We start from the raw sequence: 18,138 nt of genomic DNA, 5'->3' as shown, positions 1-18,138 counted from the left end.
TGGTCTAGTTTTAGTTTCTTTAACTTCCCCATGCTATATTCTGGGGGTAACTGCCCACCTAAAGCTCACACACTGAGTGGTCCAAAGACTAATTAAGGAGCAAGATACCTTGGACTCAAACAGATCAGGAGAAGTTCAAGACCCCCAACAGGTGTTTGAGTACCTATTCCTTCCTTCCTTTCTTTTTAATTTTTTATGTATTTTTGAAAATAAGGACCACTTCATGGGTTTTGCATTTCATTCTTGTACAGGGGCTATGTGGATCTTCTCTGTGTTGTTTCAGCTTTAATGTACGTGCTTCTGAAGCAAGCCTGCATTCCTTTCCCTCTTCTCTTCTTTCTGATGCTAGCACATGTCTCACAAAGCACCCAGGCCATTTCTTTGAATGGAGGAATAGCATGCCGGGGTCTGCTGCACTGTGGTTGATCTAACCTGGTATTAGGATGGGTAAAGGTAGGAAAGCAGGAATCCATGGACTGCATTCATCAAGGCTCACAGTGAGCTTCTTCAAGAGTGGACTCCAAGACAGACCTCCATGTGCACTGTGAAGGGTGCAGTGTGATCATTACAGTCTGCCCATGGAAAGGCAGGGACGAAACAGGACTGGGCAGAGTGAGACAAAGTCAAGTGCAGTATAGGTAGACAGCCATAGGTGACCTTCTGAAGCAAGATGGCCTGTTAGGGTTCTTCCATGATTTGTCTATTTGTAAGGACAAATATGGGTTACCCTGGGAAGGCAGCTTTCTTCTCCAGGTGAAACAATTCTGCTTTGTTTTCGTTTGGTGGTATTGGGGTTGAACTCAGGGCCTTGTGCTTGGTCAGCAAGTGTTCTACTACTTGAGCTGCTTCATCCCTTTTAGACCTAGTTATTATTATTATTTTTGGGTAAGGTCTTGCATGTTTTTGCTTGGCCTCAAACTGTGATCTTCCTATTTCTGCTTCCTAAATCTCTGGGGTTATAGGCATGAGCCACTGTATCCAGCCCATGAAGCAATTATTGAAAGGGTCTGAAAACAGGTGGGGGCAGGTCTTCCCAGGAGCTGGGCCACAGGCTCCGCTAGAAGGGGGAACACATGAAGCATGTCTGTGTCATAGAACCTTCTTCCTCAGCCCCTCAAGGCCTGTTTAGATAATGATAGTAATTCCACACATGAGAATTCTATGTAGAAGTTAAAAAGGCCACAGAGCAATGTTTACTGATGTAGAAATAAGCTCAGCTCATTCAACTAGTATTTATTGAAAACTGGTATGTAAGAGTGTTACTGGTGTTGAAGATGAAAAAAATGTACAAAGTAGTTTGTGTGATTTGATACACTTTGTCTATGTGAACATAAAAGTTAGGGAGAATGTACAGCAAATCTTAACAGGAATAGATCTTGGTGGTAAAATACATGGCATTGCTTATTGGATCTATATTGTAATTATCATAAAAGAATCATTCTTGAGAATACATGCTTTCCCGGGAACCTTTGTGATCATAAGGGATTAGCAAGGAAGCAAACAAGTAGTATGTTTGTGCAACCGTAGGGTCTGTTATGGAAGTCTTGTATTTCTTTAAATGTTTCTTTCAATATGCATTATATTGTGCTTTTAACATTCATTGTTTTATGTGGAGAATAAAAGCAATATATATGTTTCAGACAATTATCACCTACATTTGCACCCAGTGAGGAGCACAAGAAAGGTGTAAATATAGAATCCTCAGTGGATGGCCCTTTGGTAGAAAGCTCCTATCTTAGTGTCATTGCTGGAAGTGTCATTTAAGCTTACGGATGCTTTAGACGATGAGTGGGAGTGGCTCTAGTGGCAGGTGACTGAAAGCACTTGTAAAGGTCATTGGATAAAAGAAGTTCCTTAGTGACTCCTTCACTCTCTTCCTGTACCTGCCCACACTGAGTTTAGAACTCTCCAAGGTTCTCCCCAGAGTGTCTTCACCCTCTTTTTTTTTTTTCCTGGAATTCGAACTTGGGGCCTTGTACCTGAGTAGGCATGCTACTACTTAAGCCACAACCCCAACCCTTTTTACTTTGGATATTTTTTGAAATAGGGTCACACTTTCTTCTCTAGCCAATCTGGACCCCAATCCTACAGTTTACTGCTGTAGCTGACAGACCATGTCTAGCTTTTGATTGGTTGGGATCTTATAATTTTTTTTTTTTGGGCCTGGGCTAGTCTAGAACTGTAATCTTTAGGGTTTTTTTTTTTTTTTTTTTGTGCCGGTCCTAGGGCTTGGACTCAGCGCCTGAGCACTGTCCCTAGCTTCTTCCTGTTCAAGGCTAGCACTCTACCACTTGAGCCACAGTGCCACTTCCAGCTTTTCTGCCTATGTGGTGCTGAGGAATCAAATCCAGGGTTTCATGCATGCTAGGTGAGCACTCTACCACTAAGCCACATTCACAGCCCCTAGAATTGTAATCTTTCTGATAGCTAAGAGCCTTTGTATTCGGTTCCTTCTATGTCTTTGAGTGTTCTCAGTTGTAGATTCTGTGGCTTATCCTATCTGCTTTGTTTCTAGAAATTATAAAAATCTCTGATCTCTCTTCCTTCTCTTGAGTATTATGGTATATTTACTTCTTTTGATAAGTTTTCTGCAATTTTAAAGGAATTTGGGGAGAATTTTTAAGCAAAGTGAAACAAAAGAAAAGCAAGCCAACAATGTAACTCTGCCTAAGAAATCCATGCTGCTTATAAAAATAAGCCAGGCTACCACCCTCCATCTAACTTCTGGCTGCCAACACCACAGGAGTATTAAATAATATTTTATTTTTACAGTGCTGGGGATCAGAGCCAGAGTGTTTAACATATGCTGTGCAAGTGATCTACCACTGAACTATATACCTTAGAACCTTACCCTCAGTTAAATATGGATACAAAGATTCAAGTACATGGCCATCTAGAACTATGCTTACCCACACTCACATCTCCACCAAAAAGCTAAAAGTGGAGCTATAGCTCAAGTGGTACAGTGCTAACCCAGGCCCTGAATTCAAGCCTCAGGATGGACACTATATATCTATATTTATATCATTTATATCTATATCTGTATCTATATCTATATCTATAGACATATACTGGACCAACAAGTAAGACAAAGGAATCTGTTGAAGATGTGAAAAACAGCAAAATTACATAGTGTGTGACTTTTGGTGTCTGGCTTCCTTTACCTAACATGTTATTTCCCAAGCTTATCATGTTACAGGTGTGAGTCTGTGCTTCCTTCTTTTTTTTTTTTTTACAATTCTCGTTCATTTTTACTGCTGAATAACATTCCACTTTATAGCATATATCCATTTTTATCCACTTTGAATGAAAACTGTTTGACCAAGGTAGGAAGCACACAACATTTACCATTGCCATCATGTTTTTTTATTGTACAGTTCAGCAGGGCTAAGATTATTCACATTGTCATGTACAGGTCCCCACAATGTTTCTATCTTATACAATATAAAGTTCACTAGTCATTTCCTCATTTCCTCCCCTCCAGCCCCAATAACAAGCATCCTATTTTCTATTTTTATGAATTTGATACTTTACATATATGACAGAAGTGGAATCATACAACATTTATCTTTTGTCCGTAGTCTAGTATATTTGGCATGGTGTCTCCAAGGTTCATATCTGTTGTGGCAGTGACAAGTTTTCCCAGTTTCTCTATACCAAAATTGTCATTTATCCCTTGGTTGATAGACATTGTTTCTACTTTTGGGCTATTCTGAGTGCTTCTAGGAACATTTGCATTTGTGTTTGGGTGGAAATAGGTTTCCAAGTCTCTAGGTTGCATCCCCCAGCCCTGGAATTGCTGGGTAATATGATGATACAATGTTTAACTTTTTGAGAAACCACTCAACTGTTTTCCCAAGCACCAGCATCACTTTCTAGTCCTGCCTTCAGGGTATGAGGATTTTGTTGGCTCCACGTTCTTGCCTACACTTCTTACTGTTGGTCTTTTTGATTGTAGTCATCCTAGTGAATGTAAGTTGATAATATCATTATGGTTTTGACTTACATTTCCCTAACGATCAATGATGTCTTTAAATGGAAGAGAGGAAGGTACAGGCCCAGGAAAAAACTTTTTCTGTGAGAAGATCAAGGCAATTGGGAAACTGAGGAAGGTCATGTTGTCAGGATTGCTCAGATACAATTACTTTTTTATTACTTTTTTTTTTGTCAGTTGTGGGGCTTGAACTTGGCCTGAACACTGACTGTCCTTGAGTTCTTCAGCTCAAGGGTAGTGCTCTACCATTTGAGCTATGGTGCTCTATGCGGTTTTCTGGTGGTTAATTGGAGATAAGAATCTCATGGACTTTCCTGCCTGGGCTGGCTTTGAACTGTGATCCTCATATCTCAGTCTCCTGAGTAGCTAGAATTACAGGTGTGAACCACTGGCACCCGGCTTATTACATTTTCTTTAATGCTGGTCTTAGGGCTTGAACTCAGGGAGGGCCTGGGTGCTATTCTTGAGTCTTTGTGCTCAATACTAGCACTTTACCACTTGAACCACTTCCCACTATTTGGAATTTCATTAGAGATGAGAGTCTCATAGATTTTCCTGCCTGGGTTAGCTTTGGATCATGGTCTTCAGATTTCAGCCCTCCTGAGTAGCTAGGATTACAGGTGTGAGCTACCAGCACCTGGTGACAATTACACTTATTATCTACCTTAACCATACGGAGGCACTCTAGCCTTGTCTCTATAAATAGCTCATAATCAAGCATCCTTGAAGGCTTCTTCAAGGGAGACTGTGTCTTTTCATCACTGGTTTCTCTGACATTGAACCTTTTGCTCCCCACTTTTATGCTATGTGGCCATCATGTCCTCCGCCTACTTTACTCTGAAAGGGCCAATTTGGAGACTTCTTTTTCTCTTCTGTTTGGCAGCTATGTCCTCTCTGTTTCTTGCCTGTGGTGTTTATCCTGGCCCAAAGATTCCTTCTTGTCATTTTAGAATTAAGAACAAAACACTGTACTTTGAGCTCACTGACATTCTACACTAGTTCTTTTAGTGCAGAGCCGGAGTCACTGCATATGAAGCTCTGCATACATCTTTTCCTCCTCAGATAAATATGTCCAGACTGGCTCAGTGGATCACAGCAGGTCCATCATTTCTAGTCCACTGTGTCATAATGAAAGATCAAAAGCAACAGTTATAAAAGGCATCATGGAGAGCCCTTGGGCAGGGCTCAAGTGCTGGTGTGGTTGAATCTAAAGTGTTTTGCTGTAAGACACTTGGGAAAGCTATAGGGTACTAAGACTGAATGTCAGTGAGCTAAATTCAGTGATGAATTGCAGATGTTCTTGATAACATCCTCATTTTTCATTAATAGTAATATTGTACCAAATCGTGTTCATTTAATTTATAACCTTAGTTATGCTGGCCAGTGCAAATCTACCAGCTTTCACCTAATTTTGCAAGCCAGGACCAGCAAGTAAGTCCCTTATCTGCATGGAGAAGAGTTACAGAGTCTGAGCACACACACAATGTGTGCACAGCTGAAAGAAAAAAACACCTTGAAGCTATGAGATGTGTGTGTGTGCATGTCTGTGTGGGTGTATGTCTGTATGTGCAATATGAAAAAGGAAGGACAAAAAATTTAAAAAGGAGACTTTGCATGTGATTGTCCAAATACAAGCTTAATTTGTCGTAATGCAGCTGCACAATCATACCGAGTCATCAGTTAAACAATATAAAGAATCTGATCCAGTGTGCAGTGGTCACAAAGAAATTTTGAAAATGGTTCAGTTCACAAATGTAGCATTAGATAATTGTCTCTATTCTGATTTCTGGGCAGATAATCTCATAGCAAGTTCAAGTGTTTTGCTGTGAGATACCAGTTGGACTGGCTATGCATTGGACAGGATGTAGATGCCCTGTGGAGGATATGGGTAATGAGGAAGTGACCTGCCTCGCCCACAGGTGTGTACAGGTTATTGTAACATGCTTGAACTGTAGACAGCTCAGACGTGCATTACCTCTGGGAGAAGATTAAATCCTACCTAATGGCACAGTATGGCAGGAAGTGGTAAAAAATTAAAAGGAAACTAGTAAACGTATATTGTAGTTACTAAGAAACATGAAGGAGATATTCCAATAATTATCTCCACTACAAGAATGAAATGTTAGTCATTGAGTTATTTCAGAGCTCAAATGGGAGAGCACTTGTTTAGCAGGCACAATGTACTGAGTTTAAACTCCAATACCACAAAAAAGTTATTTCGTATACATTTTCTGGTTGAAATTTTGTAAACAGCTTGGAGAAATGACAGTTTTAAAAAATATCTTATGAGAAATTTATATGAATTGCTAAGAGTTGTTTTTAACCCTCTCTTGGACTTGTGACTTATTATTCATGAACTGGGGGAGGAATAAATATTGAAATAGCAACACATGGCTAACCATGAATATTTTTGTAAGATTATTCAGAGATAATCTGTAATTGGTACATGATGTTCACAAAGATACTGTATATTTTTACTTAAAAATTAGGAACACATTTAAGTAGTTACCTCCAAGGCCAATTCAAAAGCTGATTTTCTTAGTGGGGAACAGAACATGTATGAACACCGATGATGGAGATCCGTACTGAAGAGAAATTCATTCTTTGTAGATTTTACATGTTGTCTCTGTTTTGGATCATTTCCTGTACCTAAGGAAAATGAAGAAGAATTATTTTTTCAACTTGTAATCTTGGTGTATTTAGAATTGCTATGTCTTGGGTGGGGGTGACTAAATATGCAGTGACTTCAATGCAGTGTCCTTGTACTGAGTATGAACAAATAACATAGACTTTGAGGAGCATATATGTTAACAAGTATACATACATATATATACATATATATATCAAGCATACATGTTATAATCTCTAGAGGTACCATTACAAAACGCGAACAAGAGGATTAGAGCAGTGACCGTGTTGTGTGTGACATTGTAATTATAGGTATAGGTCACAAGCATTTCTTAAAGCCTGTATTTGATAAATGACTTGAATAGTGTCTACAAATTATCCACAGAGGAACACTAATGCCAACTGTAGATGTTAATGTACCAATATTGTCTCATCAATGTTAACAATCGTGCCACAGCAATGCAAAAAGTTAATAGGAAAAACTAGGGCATGGGGTAGAAACTTACTGTGCATGCTGCTAAAATTTTCTGTAATCTAATATTATACTAGAATGCAAAATCCATCAGTTAAAAAACTTACCCCAGTGTAAAGAAAAAAGGCAAAAACAAAAAATAACATTTAAACTACCACAGGAGAAAATGGAATGATAAAAGAAGACAAAAAGAGAATGAAAGAAACAGACTGGTCAGACAAACAGCATGTAGAAAATGAGATTTAAAGTAAAAGTATCTCTAATTATATCTAAGTAAGGAAAAGCTTGTCATAGTTAAATAGTGATGATAAAAAAGCAAAACTCAATGGTATCTGTGTATGAGAAAAAAACCTAAAGCTTAAGAATTGAAAAAGTTCAGAATTAATGAAGTTGGAAAAGGCATTTCACTTTATTAACTAAAACAAACATGATGTGTTATAATAATGTTGCACACAGTAGTCAGAGTTCATGACCCATCTCTTAATGATTAAAATGTTCAATTTACCAGAAGGCCATAGGATTCTGAATTCATATTATACCTAACAACACAACTGCCAGCTATATGTGCAGTCTAAACTGGAAGAATTCTATGAGAGGGACCAATCAAATTCATATTTTAGGCCTTGGAATACATGTTTATCAAACTTGACATAATAAATACATTTAGATCACTTTCCAGTGATCATAAAATAAACCCTTTTTCCAATTCCCAGTGATTTATTGATGATACTCAATCATATGTTGTGTTATAAACAAATCAGCACAGTTCAAAGATTTGACATCATGCAGAGTATGCATTAGCAAAATGCAATTCACAGAAAAATTAAGAGACAACTACAAAATCCAATACCTAATAATTTATATAAATAATCATGTTTGGAAAGCATGAGTAGAAGAAATCATAAATTAGAAACTAAATAAAAAGACCACATATTTAAATTTGTGATAAAGCTCTAAATACATATATTACTTTTGTAAAACAAAAAGGAAGCTTTGCTTCCTGTATGCAGAAGGAGGCACTTTGAAATGTAGATGACAGCTTCAGTTTATGGACAAAATATAATCCCTGTCTTCTAAACAAACAAAACCCAAACCAAACCAACTATCTGGCAGTTCAGGAGATTAAGCAGACAGGCAGATGTAGGGTGTGTGTAAGGGGGTGTGACACATATAAACTTGGGGCAAATGACAAATGCGAAATGAATTCCTCAGTGTTTCAACTTTGACTCCATGGAACTCATAGTCCCAGTCATAGGAGTGGCAATGAAGGAATACTTAAACCTATGACAGAAATCTCTGGCTTTCTGGATGGGAAAGGCAGGGGGAGTAATCTGTTTAAACAGAAGCAGGTGCTGTGAAGAGTGAGGGACAATTTCTACAAGAAACAAGGGGATCCTTCAGTTGTATCTGTGAACACTGTACAAACCTCAGTTTTACCCTTGGAGTATGCACTCACAGGACAGATGCAAGGTAATATGGTCAGTTCTTCAAGAATTGATCTGAGATATAGCCTATGGATCACAGAAAGAAAGCTTGGGCTTATAGTCTGATTTTAAGCATGTAATAGCTAGATAAAACAAAAATACCATTCACCAGAGAAGTGGAGCAGAGCTAAGGCTACACACAATAATGTTCACAATATCCAAAACACACTATATTTGACCAGAAAAACAAAAAAATACAATTTATTTTGAATGAAATAATCAACCAATGCCAACTCTAAGGTGATCCCATTGTTGAGATAACTGGACAATTTTATTACAACAGTTGAGATACTTTTGCTCAGTAAAGAAAATACAATGAAAACAGGAAATATAGGAAAAAATCAGAGGGGATAAAATACAGGAATGTTTCAAATATATACATGTATCAAATAGAAATTTTATTATTGAAAAATATTTGAAAACAATTGCTAGATGAGTTTAATAGCAGAATATATGTCAGAGGAGTCAGTGAACTTAAAATAGTAATAAATTATTTTATCTGAAGAGAGAAAAAATGACCATGCTATAGTCTAATGAATATTAATATTTAAACTCTTACCAAATACCAGTGTAACTGCATCTTGGTCTTGGACTTCTCAGCCCTTAAAGTTGGAAAAATGAATTTCCATCACTTATAAATAAATTACCTATTCTGTGGTGTTCTGTTACAGTAGCCCAAAAGGACTAAGAGAAGACTGCTCTAAGTACATCAACCAAATCCAAGAATAACACCAAAAATTATGTGTGGAAATTCCAGCACACATCAAGGTAAAGGCCACAGTTTCTTGCAACAAGCAAAAATTACCAGGGCCTTTTTAGCAGTGGCATCAGCAAGATGGTAGAATAAGGAACTGCCTAATCATATTCTCCATTCCACCAATATTTCTGTTCCCATGCACACAGGAACATCTGTGTTTTGTGTGTGTGTGTGTGTGTGTGTGTGTGTGTGTGTGTGTGTGTGAATCTAGGAATTCAGTTCTAACTCATGAAGAGTCCCAGACCAGGGCAGTAGTCCAGCCTATATATATATAGTGAACTGACCTGATCCAATCCAGAGACCTGTAGAAAGCCTCCCCTATCAACCTCTTAACAGGCCTGACATCTCTGAGCCCTGCAGTAGACCTTTACTCCAGTGCCAGCTCCAAAGCCCAAGGCTTATGCCCAATTTATCGGAGTCTAAGTAGGGGACATGCCCACTAGTGTCCCTGCTAACAGGCCCACCAGCGTTAGTCTCTACAGTGCTTTCAGCATCAGCCGTGATATCTGGATCCAACTTAACTGGCACACAACTACAGGTAATCCTATCAGCTCTGAGACCTAACAGGAAATTTGCAAATTAATCTTTGGAAATGGGATTTGCTCCGGAAAGTGCCCTGATATTAACATAATGCCATACATATAACCAAAGGTCAGTATGTTGCTCACGAAGGCAACTAAAAATGTTCCATGAAAAGAAGACACATGAAATGTCTGGAGAAGAGTTTGAAATAATTATTTTAAAGAAACTCAGTGAGGTGAAAGAAAAGAACCAAATCAGAAAAAAGTGCATGAATAATACTAAAAGTTTACTAATGGAATGTAAGCTAGAAGAAGGACCACACAAGAAAGACTAAAGCAGTACAGATTAAACCCATGACTTCACACTTTATTTTTTTTATTTTTTTTTAATGTTGAGAATTTATATTAAACTTATCTTTTATTGTCCAATAAACTTCACCATATCAGTTCCTCGGTCAGTACACAGAAAAAGTCATTTAACAGGTGCATAAGCTGCAGAATAGCTATATCACTTTTGCATACATTTTCTGTCTTCACTTAGTGACACACTAAACTTTTGTTGTCATAGTGCTTTTCTTTTTTTTTTTTTCTCAAATTTTTATTTTCAAACTGACGTACAGAGAGGTTACAGTATCATACGTTGGGCATTGGATACATTTCTTGTACTGTTTGTTGACTTCACACTTTAAAATAAACTGTCTACCAGTGACTTCCAACTCAGCTCAAATTCTTTTTATTTTTTCTAGACCTGGGGCTTGAACTCAGGACCTAAGCACTGTCCCTAGCTTCCTTGTGCTCAAGGCTAGCACTCTACCTCTTGAGCCACAGCGCCACTTCCAGTTTTTTCTGTTTATGTGGTGCTGAGAAATCAAACCCAGGGCTTTATGCATGCTAGGCAAGCACTCTACCACTAAGCCACGTTCCCAGCCCCTCAGCCCAAATTCTTGAAACCTGTTGAACATTATGGTTGATCTAATATCTTAATTTTCATCACAAAAGCATTCTGTCTAGTTACAAATGACTCCAGTTTTTTGTTTGTGTTCTTGCACATTGACAACTTATATTGTGGTTGTGTTTAATAACTTCTATAGACATTGCTTTATAAATACTTCTAGGATGATATTTTATTTGTATTAGTTTTAGAAATGCCTGGAGGATAACACTATTTTTTAATAGGTATACATTACTTTTAACAAAAAAATATATAAAAATATGCTCAAGGACTTTGCTTGTAAGTCAGAATGAAAACTGAAACATCTGTAATAAAAAAAAGGACCACACAGAAATCCTGGAGCTGAATAATATCATAGCTCTATGGAAAAGTTCAATGGAAAGTTTTTTGTGGTTTTTTTTTTTTTTTTTTTTTTTTGGCCAGTCCTGGGCCTTGGACTCAGGGCCTGAGCACTGTCCCTGGCTTCTTCCCGCTCAAGGCTAGCACTCTGCCACTTGAGCCACAGTGCCGCTTCTGGCCGTTTTCTGTATATGTGGTGCTGGGGAATCGAACCTAGGGCCTCGTGTATCCGAGGCAGGCACTCTTGCCACTAGGCTATATCCCCAGCCCCAATGGAAAGTTTTAACATCAGATTTGCTCAGGAAGAAAAAGATCAGCAAATTTTGGGGGCAGGTCATTTGAAATGATCTAACAAGAGGAACAGAAAGGAAAATAATTAGAAAAGAAAGAAAGAAACCATAAGGAATGCCCTCAAATGTATAAGCATACAAATTATGGGGAAATCAGAAGAAGAAAGAGGAAAACTGATTAAGGAAATGATGTCTGGTAGTCCCCCAAATGCTGAGAAGAATATGTACATACAGATTCAGGAAGCTGAAATGATCTCAGGTAAGGTCAATTAAGAGAATACTTTGAGACACATTATGATCAGTTTGACAAAGTCAAAATATAGACAGACTTTCTTGAAATCAGCAAGAGAAGAAGTGAACACATTACCTATAAAAACTCTCAGATGAGGTATTAGTAGACTGCTCAAAAGAAGCTTTTGTAACAATACTTGCAAAACTGTTTGGTGTAAGTGAACTGAACACCTGGGGGGGGGGGAGAGGGAAAGGGGGGGAGGGAGGGGGGCATGAGGGACAAGGCAACAAACAGTACAAGAAATGTATCCAATGCCCAACGTATGATACTGTAACCTCTCTGTACATCAGTTTGATAATAAAAATTTGAGAAAAAAAAAGAAGCTTTTGTAAGAGGAGGGTGTTGGATATCATATTCAAATTTCTGAAAGCAAAATTTCCTAACCAAGAACTTTTAACTTTTCCCAAGGCTATAGTTTGGATCTAGAATGCCTTCCAAAGGTCCTCATGGTAAAAGACTTCACCCCTAGCAAGATGCTTTAGGAGGGAGTAGAGCCTTTAAGAAGTAGGGACTGGCGAGAGATGTGGGGGGAGGGGTGTATCTCTGGAGTAAGTAGTGGATGCCATCCTTTTCTTCTCTCTGACCTCTCACTAGTAAAGTAAGGTATCTTGCTGGGCAAGTAAGGTATTTTACTCCTCCCATGATGGATGGCCACAGGTCAAATGTGCGTGGACTACACCTCCAAAACTTGGAGTCAAAATTAACATTTTCTCTCTGTACCTCAGCATCTCCAGTATTTGTTATAATAACCAACAACTGACTAACACATGTGGCAAAGCTGTCTGTCAGAAATGAAGGAAACAGGCTTGGAATGTGTCTCAGTAGTAGAGTGATTACCATGCATGCAGGAGGTCCTGGGCTTGGTACTTAATATGACAAAAAGGAGGAGGAAGAGAAGGGAGGGAAAAGGGAGTAAAAAGGAGAAAGAGAGGAAATAAAGGTATTATAACACAAATACAAAACAAAAGATCCAGTAATAATTTGTAACCTCTCAATTTTATTGTATTCTCAAATAAAAAGATTACAAAACATAATCCAACAGTATTTGGTATATCTGAGACTCAATTTTCTTTTTTCTTTTTTTTTGGCCAGTCCTGGGCCTTGGACTCAGGGCCTGAGCACTGTCCCTGGCTTCTTTTTGCTCAAGGCTAGCACTCTGCCACTTGAGCCACAGCGCCACTTCTGGCCATTTTTTTCTGTATATGTGGTGCTGGGGAATTGAACCCAGGGCCTCATGTATACGAGGCAAGCACTCTTGCCGCTAGGCTATATCCCCAGCCCCTGAGACTCAATTTTCACACACACACACACACACACACACAACAACACACCAATATATTGATATGAAATGATGGACAAGTTATATTCCAGCATATAGCAGACTAAGCTCTACAGCTTACTTCAGACTAAGCTTAAAGTAAAAAATAGCAAAAGAGTCAAAGACAGTAATTGCATAATAAACAATAATGGAGTAAATCAGGAGGATATAAACAATTTCAATGCATCTAACTTTGGAATATATAAATATAGGTGATCCATAAAATATTAATAGATCTGTAGAATAAGATGGAATGTCATGTATTTTAAACAGCGGATAGATAATACAGAAAGAAAATCAATGCAGAACAAAACCTTAGATGGACTGAAATTAAATGATTATATATTAAGCATTCTACTTAGTAGCTATAAAATACATACTCTTGTTAACCATACATCGAATTCTCCATATCTTTTGTGGACATAATGGAATGAAAGTAGAAGTCAGTTGCAGGACTATTTTTGAAAATTCCCATATACAGAGGAATCAATCACTACTCTCTGAGCAACCAGCGAAGCAGGAAAAAAATCAAAAGAGAAATTAAAAATATACCTTGGGATAGTGGAAATGGAAACATGACATAGCAAATCTTATTGGGGTACAGTAAAAGCCATTCTAAGAAGGAAATGTATAGTAACAAATGCCTTTATTCAAAATGATAGATTTTCGGTAAAACCAACTAAGCCACCAATCAATAGTAGGAAGGAACTAATATCAGGGCAGATATAAATGCAAAAAGGCATAATAGATAAATAAGATGTCAATAAAACTAAGAGTAGATTCTTTGAAAAGATAAAACTCAACACACATTTAACCAGGCTAAAACATTAAAAATAAAAGAGAAGTTTTAAATAAACACAATTAGAAATGAAAAAATTCATTTGCTACTACAGAAACACAAAGGCCTATAAGAGACAACTATGGCTAACTATACTCCTACAAAAAAAAGAACACGTCCAGGATAAACCAGAAACAATAAATTTCACAACCTACAACTTGCAAAGACAGATTTAAAGTGAAACAAAAAATCTGAACAGACATTGATGAGTGTGGAGATTGAAACAATAATCACAAAAAAGTAACAAAGAAAACATAAAGAATAAATGTCACAAGAGAATTTGATCAGACATTTAGAGAGCTGATACCAATCCTCAAATTCTGCCAAAAAGCTGGAGGATATGGAATTCTCTTGACCATTTTATAAGACAAGCATTCCCTGACATCTAAACTGGAGGACACTACAAGATGAATAAGGTAGGTGGGTTTGTTTTAGAATCAATACTTAGGTCACTAATCAAGACAGTCTTGTTTTGAAATAAGAATATGAAATGATTCAAATACAGAGTAATGTGGAAGTTATGGTCATTTACTAAAAGCTGATTGGTCTATACACAACCAATCCCAGAGATTGTAGATAGAGCTGTGATAGGCAGGAAACAAACAAAAATACCAGTTGCATAAACAACTCCACAAACTTCTACAAGATATAATATAGGAAAACTTAAGAGTGGGGGAGAGGCTCCTGAAATAGAAAACTGAAAGTGTTCATCATAAAGTGAAAGATGGTTGAATTATGACTAAATTAAACTTAAGAGTTTCTGTTCATCAAAATATAAACTTAAGAGCTAGACAGGGAAAATAAAGAGTAAGAAGGTATTAGCAACAAATGCAATTTAACAAAAGAACTTACAACAAGTACGGAAACTTCTCACTAATGAATAAGGAAAAGACAAACAGTGCAATAGGAAAATAAACATTTTCAAATAGCCGAGCAAATAAAAAGTATGAATCTTAGTAATCAGCAAAAGACAAAGGACACTCTTATTTTAGCTATTCATGTACCTCAATGATGCATACTGAAAACACTAATAGTAAGTGACCCTAGTAAGGACCTAGAACAACTGGAATCTCATAAAGTGCTGGTGGGAATGTAATACAGTCACTTTGGAAAATTGTTTGAAATGATCTACTAAAGCTAATTACACACATACCCCACAATCTAGCAATTACCCTTCAAGGTATGTACTGAAGAGAAACATGCCCCTGAGAAACAGGTAGAGGGAGGTACATAGTAAAAAAAATTTTTTTAAATCACTTTAAGGTGGAAATGACCATGAAAAATGGAATAAATTGTAGCATTCTTTCTAAGGAACACCACACAACAATGAAAATAAATGAAGGGCAGCTACATATAGTAATAGATGGAGCATTCTTACAGATATAATTTGGAACAAAAGAAATCAGATAAAAACACATACATATTGTGTACAATTCCCTTTTTACATGGTCTAAAAACTCTAACAAATGTACACAACCATACTTAATTTGTGTTTAGCAGCAAAATTATAAAGCAATGTGAAGAAGATAAAAGCCAGAATCACTATTCCTTTGTGGGAAGTCATCTCTGGAAGACAAATGGAGTTTTCAAATATGTTGTAGTATTCTTTTCTGTTGTTGTTAATTTGGATGGCAATTACAGTTATGATTATTTCATGATAATTCAGTCATGCTCATTTTGTTTTGTACAACTTCCTGCATATACACTACCTTTGTCAACAATGAGAACCAAAAAGTTGTTCTTTTATTTCTATTCCATACCTGGTGCAGCATAAAATTCAGCGGATCATCTGGCTTTTCATAGACTAATTTTTCAGTGATATGCTGAGAAAAAGCATAGGACATCACGTTTTCATTCTGAGAGAAACTTAATACAGTTAGGTTATAACTTTATGATAAGGAAAATTATCAAATATATATTCAACAGAATGGAATCTGATTTCTAACCCCTCCGAAGAGCCTTATATCATTTCCCATTTTCTCCTTTTGGTGACTACATCTTAATGTACTTTCAGATTTCTCCATAAACTTATCTCCCTCATGACAGCAAATCCCATCTTTCACCTTTTGAGAATGCGCAATGAAAGCATTGAGAGGTTTACCTGGAATATTTGCAGGATGTGGTGTTTCTCCATGTATTGGAGTGAAATTTGGTAAGGATCTTCATAGATGATAGGAGGGAGTCTCCTCTTGTAACCTTGAGATTTTCCATCAACATAAAGTCCTGAATTACTGGCCTGAAATGAAAACATCCACCACCCCCAAAAGTTTTTAATAAATTCTAAAAGCTCCAGCAATGTTTGCTGCTGTTATGGGTGGAATCTAGATTGGAAGGAGTCTTAGGAGTTGGAAGAAAGATAGATGTGTGTGTGTGTGTGTGTGTGTGTGTGTGTGTGTGTGTGTGTGTGTGTGTAGACCCAGCTTATCCTTCAGGCAATGTAAGTCCTCCAATTGAACATTGATTGAACATCTCCAATCTATCTCAAATACATTTTCCTTTACAGAGCTGTGCTGAGGAATGGCAAATCTTTTTACCTTGGTAGAAAGAAACCTATACTGCAGAAGGACTTAGTTGTCACAAAGGAGCAGAACTAAACATTGAACTCTTGAGAAGTACTAAATCTTGGTCCACTGATCTTTCCTGAGGGGACAAACATATTGCATCTTTCTCCTGGGTTATTCCTCATACTTGAGCCAACATGGGTTACCCCTCACCCCTCTCACCACCACCCCAACCCCCAGGCCTCATGTGAACCTCCAAGCAGATCCCAGTTAGGGAACTGCCCCTTTTCACCACTGGACTTACTTGGATGGTCTGGAGTCCTTCTTCACTGGTGAGATAGGCTGCTTTGCTTGAGGACAATTTCTGGGTAAATGCTTGGTCTTGTGTTTGGAAGATATTGGTAAACCTGGTGTCCATCAGCTTGTAACTTGGCATAGCTGTGGCACTTTCCGTCTCATTCTCCATGTCAACTGAAAGTTTGTCTTCGACTTCATTTGAGCTCTCCTCAAATTTGCAGGGCTGTATTCTGAAGTCATATGCCTCATCATCCACCAGATCAGAAAAGATCTGATCCTCTAATTGGTTTAATGCTTGATGGTAGCCTGGGTAGTAGTCTTCATGGCCCTCCTTCTCTTTGAAGAGGTCATCCAGGTCATCTTCTCCCTCATCCATAAACTGCTCAGCAGACTGTTCTCCAGTGTCTTCTGCAGACCCTGATGTTCTGTAATTAACTCGGTCCTTTTGTGTGGTGGGGATGGATGGTCCTTGAACAGACAGGGCAGGAAATCTGTAGTCAATGTGTGCAGAACTTCTTCCATCAGATGAGGAAACCTTATCACTACTCTTTCTGGAAGCTTTTCTGTCAGACTGCTGAGATAATTTTTGGTCACTGGCCTGGGAAGTTCTTTCTTCTATCTGGCCAGTCTGCTGAGAGTTGTTCCCTTCAATTTTCTTAGACCATTTTCGTTCACTCTGTTCATAAGTTCCCTGGCCAGACTGGTCAATCTGTCCAAGTTGGTTGGATGCTATGCTGTAAGACTGTTCATATGAGCTTTGGTCAATGTGATCAGCATTGGTTTGGGCATTCGCCTCCTCCCCTTCAGCTTGGTTTTTCTGGTTGTCTTCCCCATTGTTAGTTTGGTCAGCAGTTGAGGGTGTGGTGGTGTTTTCTTGTTCCCAGGATTCATCTGGATGTTTTTCAGGAGGCGGATCCATCTTCTGCGCTGTCCCTGACTGGCCTTAGTTGGTAGGCACCATGGGTAAGAACTTGGACTTGGTTGCCTAGGTGACTTTCAGCATTCCGAGGTGGGCTTTGTTCTGCAGCCTGGCAAGTCAAGCGGGAAGGGAGATTCCTGGGGTTTGGCTTGGCCAAAGCTACTCTCACAAAGACCGACTGTTGGTCAACTCTGTAGTGTGAACCAGAGCCAGGACACTTTCTCCCGAATAGCCATTTCCAGCCAAGGCTACTCCACAACTTGCCCAGTAGCAAGGCCTCAGGGCTCTGCCTTAGTGTCTGGAGCCTTCTGAGGGGTTTTCTTGCAGGGTCACAGTGAACTAGGCCCTCTCAGGTACTACCTGTGTAAGTAGTACCCCTCTCCCAGTGACTTGAGGGTCACTTAGTGTACTGGAAGTTACTATTGCCACCACTTCAAACAGCTCTCCATCAAGTTCTTACCTGTGTCTGATTACGGGTGTGCTGTGTGGTATGTGGCATCAGGTCCGGGCTAATGAATAGACCTGTGAAATATTTT

The 18,138-nt window shown here is 38.3% G+C and overlaps 1 protein-coding gene and 1 non-coding gene across 2 annotated transcripts; both read right to left on the bottom strand.

The window, feature by feature from the left end:
• Positions 1 to 205: 205 nt before the first annotated feature.
• On the bottom strand, positions 206 to 309 carry LOC125352150. Its single transcript, XR_007211141.1, has one exon. It is a non-coding gene; the product is annotated as a U6 spliceosomal RNA (small nuclear RNA).
• A 6,298-nt stretch (positions 310 to 6,607) lies between these two features.
• On the bottom strand, positions 6,608 to 17,602 carry Tex55 (testis expressed 55). Its single transcript, XM_048345821.1, has 4 exons — positions 16,691 to 17,602; positions 15,987 to 16,121; positions 15,646 to 15,708; positions 6,608 to 6,643 (listed from the first exon to the last, which is right to left on the bottom strand). Exons 1-4 carry the CDS (start codon positions 17,600 to 17,602, stop codon positions 6,608 to 6,610), a joined length of 1,146 nt encoding a protein of 381 aa, XP_048201778.1.
• Positions 17,603 to 18,138: the final 536 nt, after the last annotated feature.

The sequence above is a fragment of the Perognathus longimembris genome, chromosome 5 (genome assembly GCF_023159225.1).
Source record: "Perognathus longimembris pacificus isolate PPM17 chromosome 5, ASM2315922v1, whole genome shotgun sequence".
Classification (NCBI taxonomy): domain Eukaryota; kingdom Metazoa; phylum Chordata; class Mammalia; order Rodentia; family Heteromyidae; genus Perognathus; species Perognathus longimembris.
This window is presented reverse-complemented; position numbering and strand designations above follow the sequence as displayed.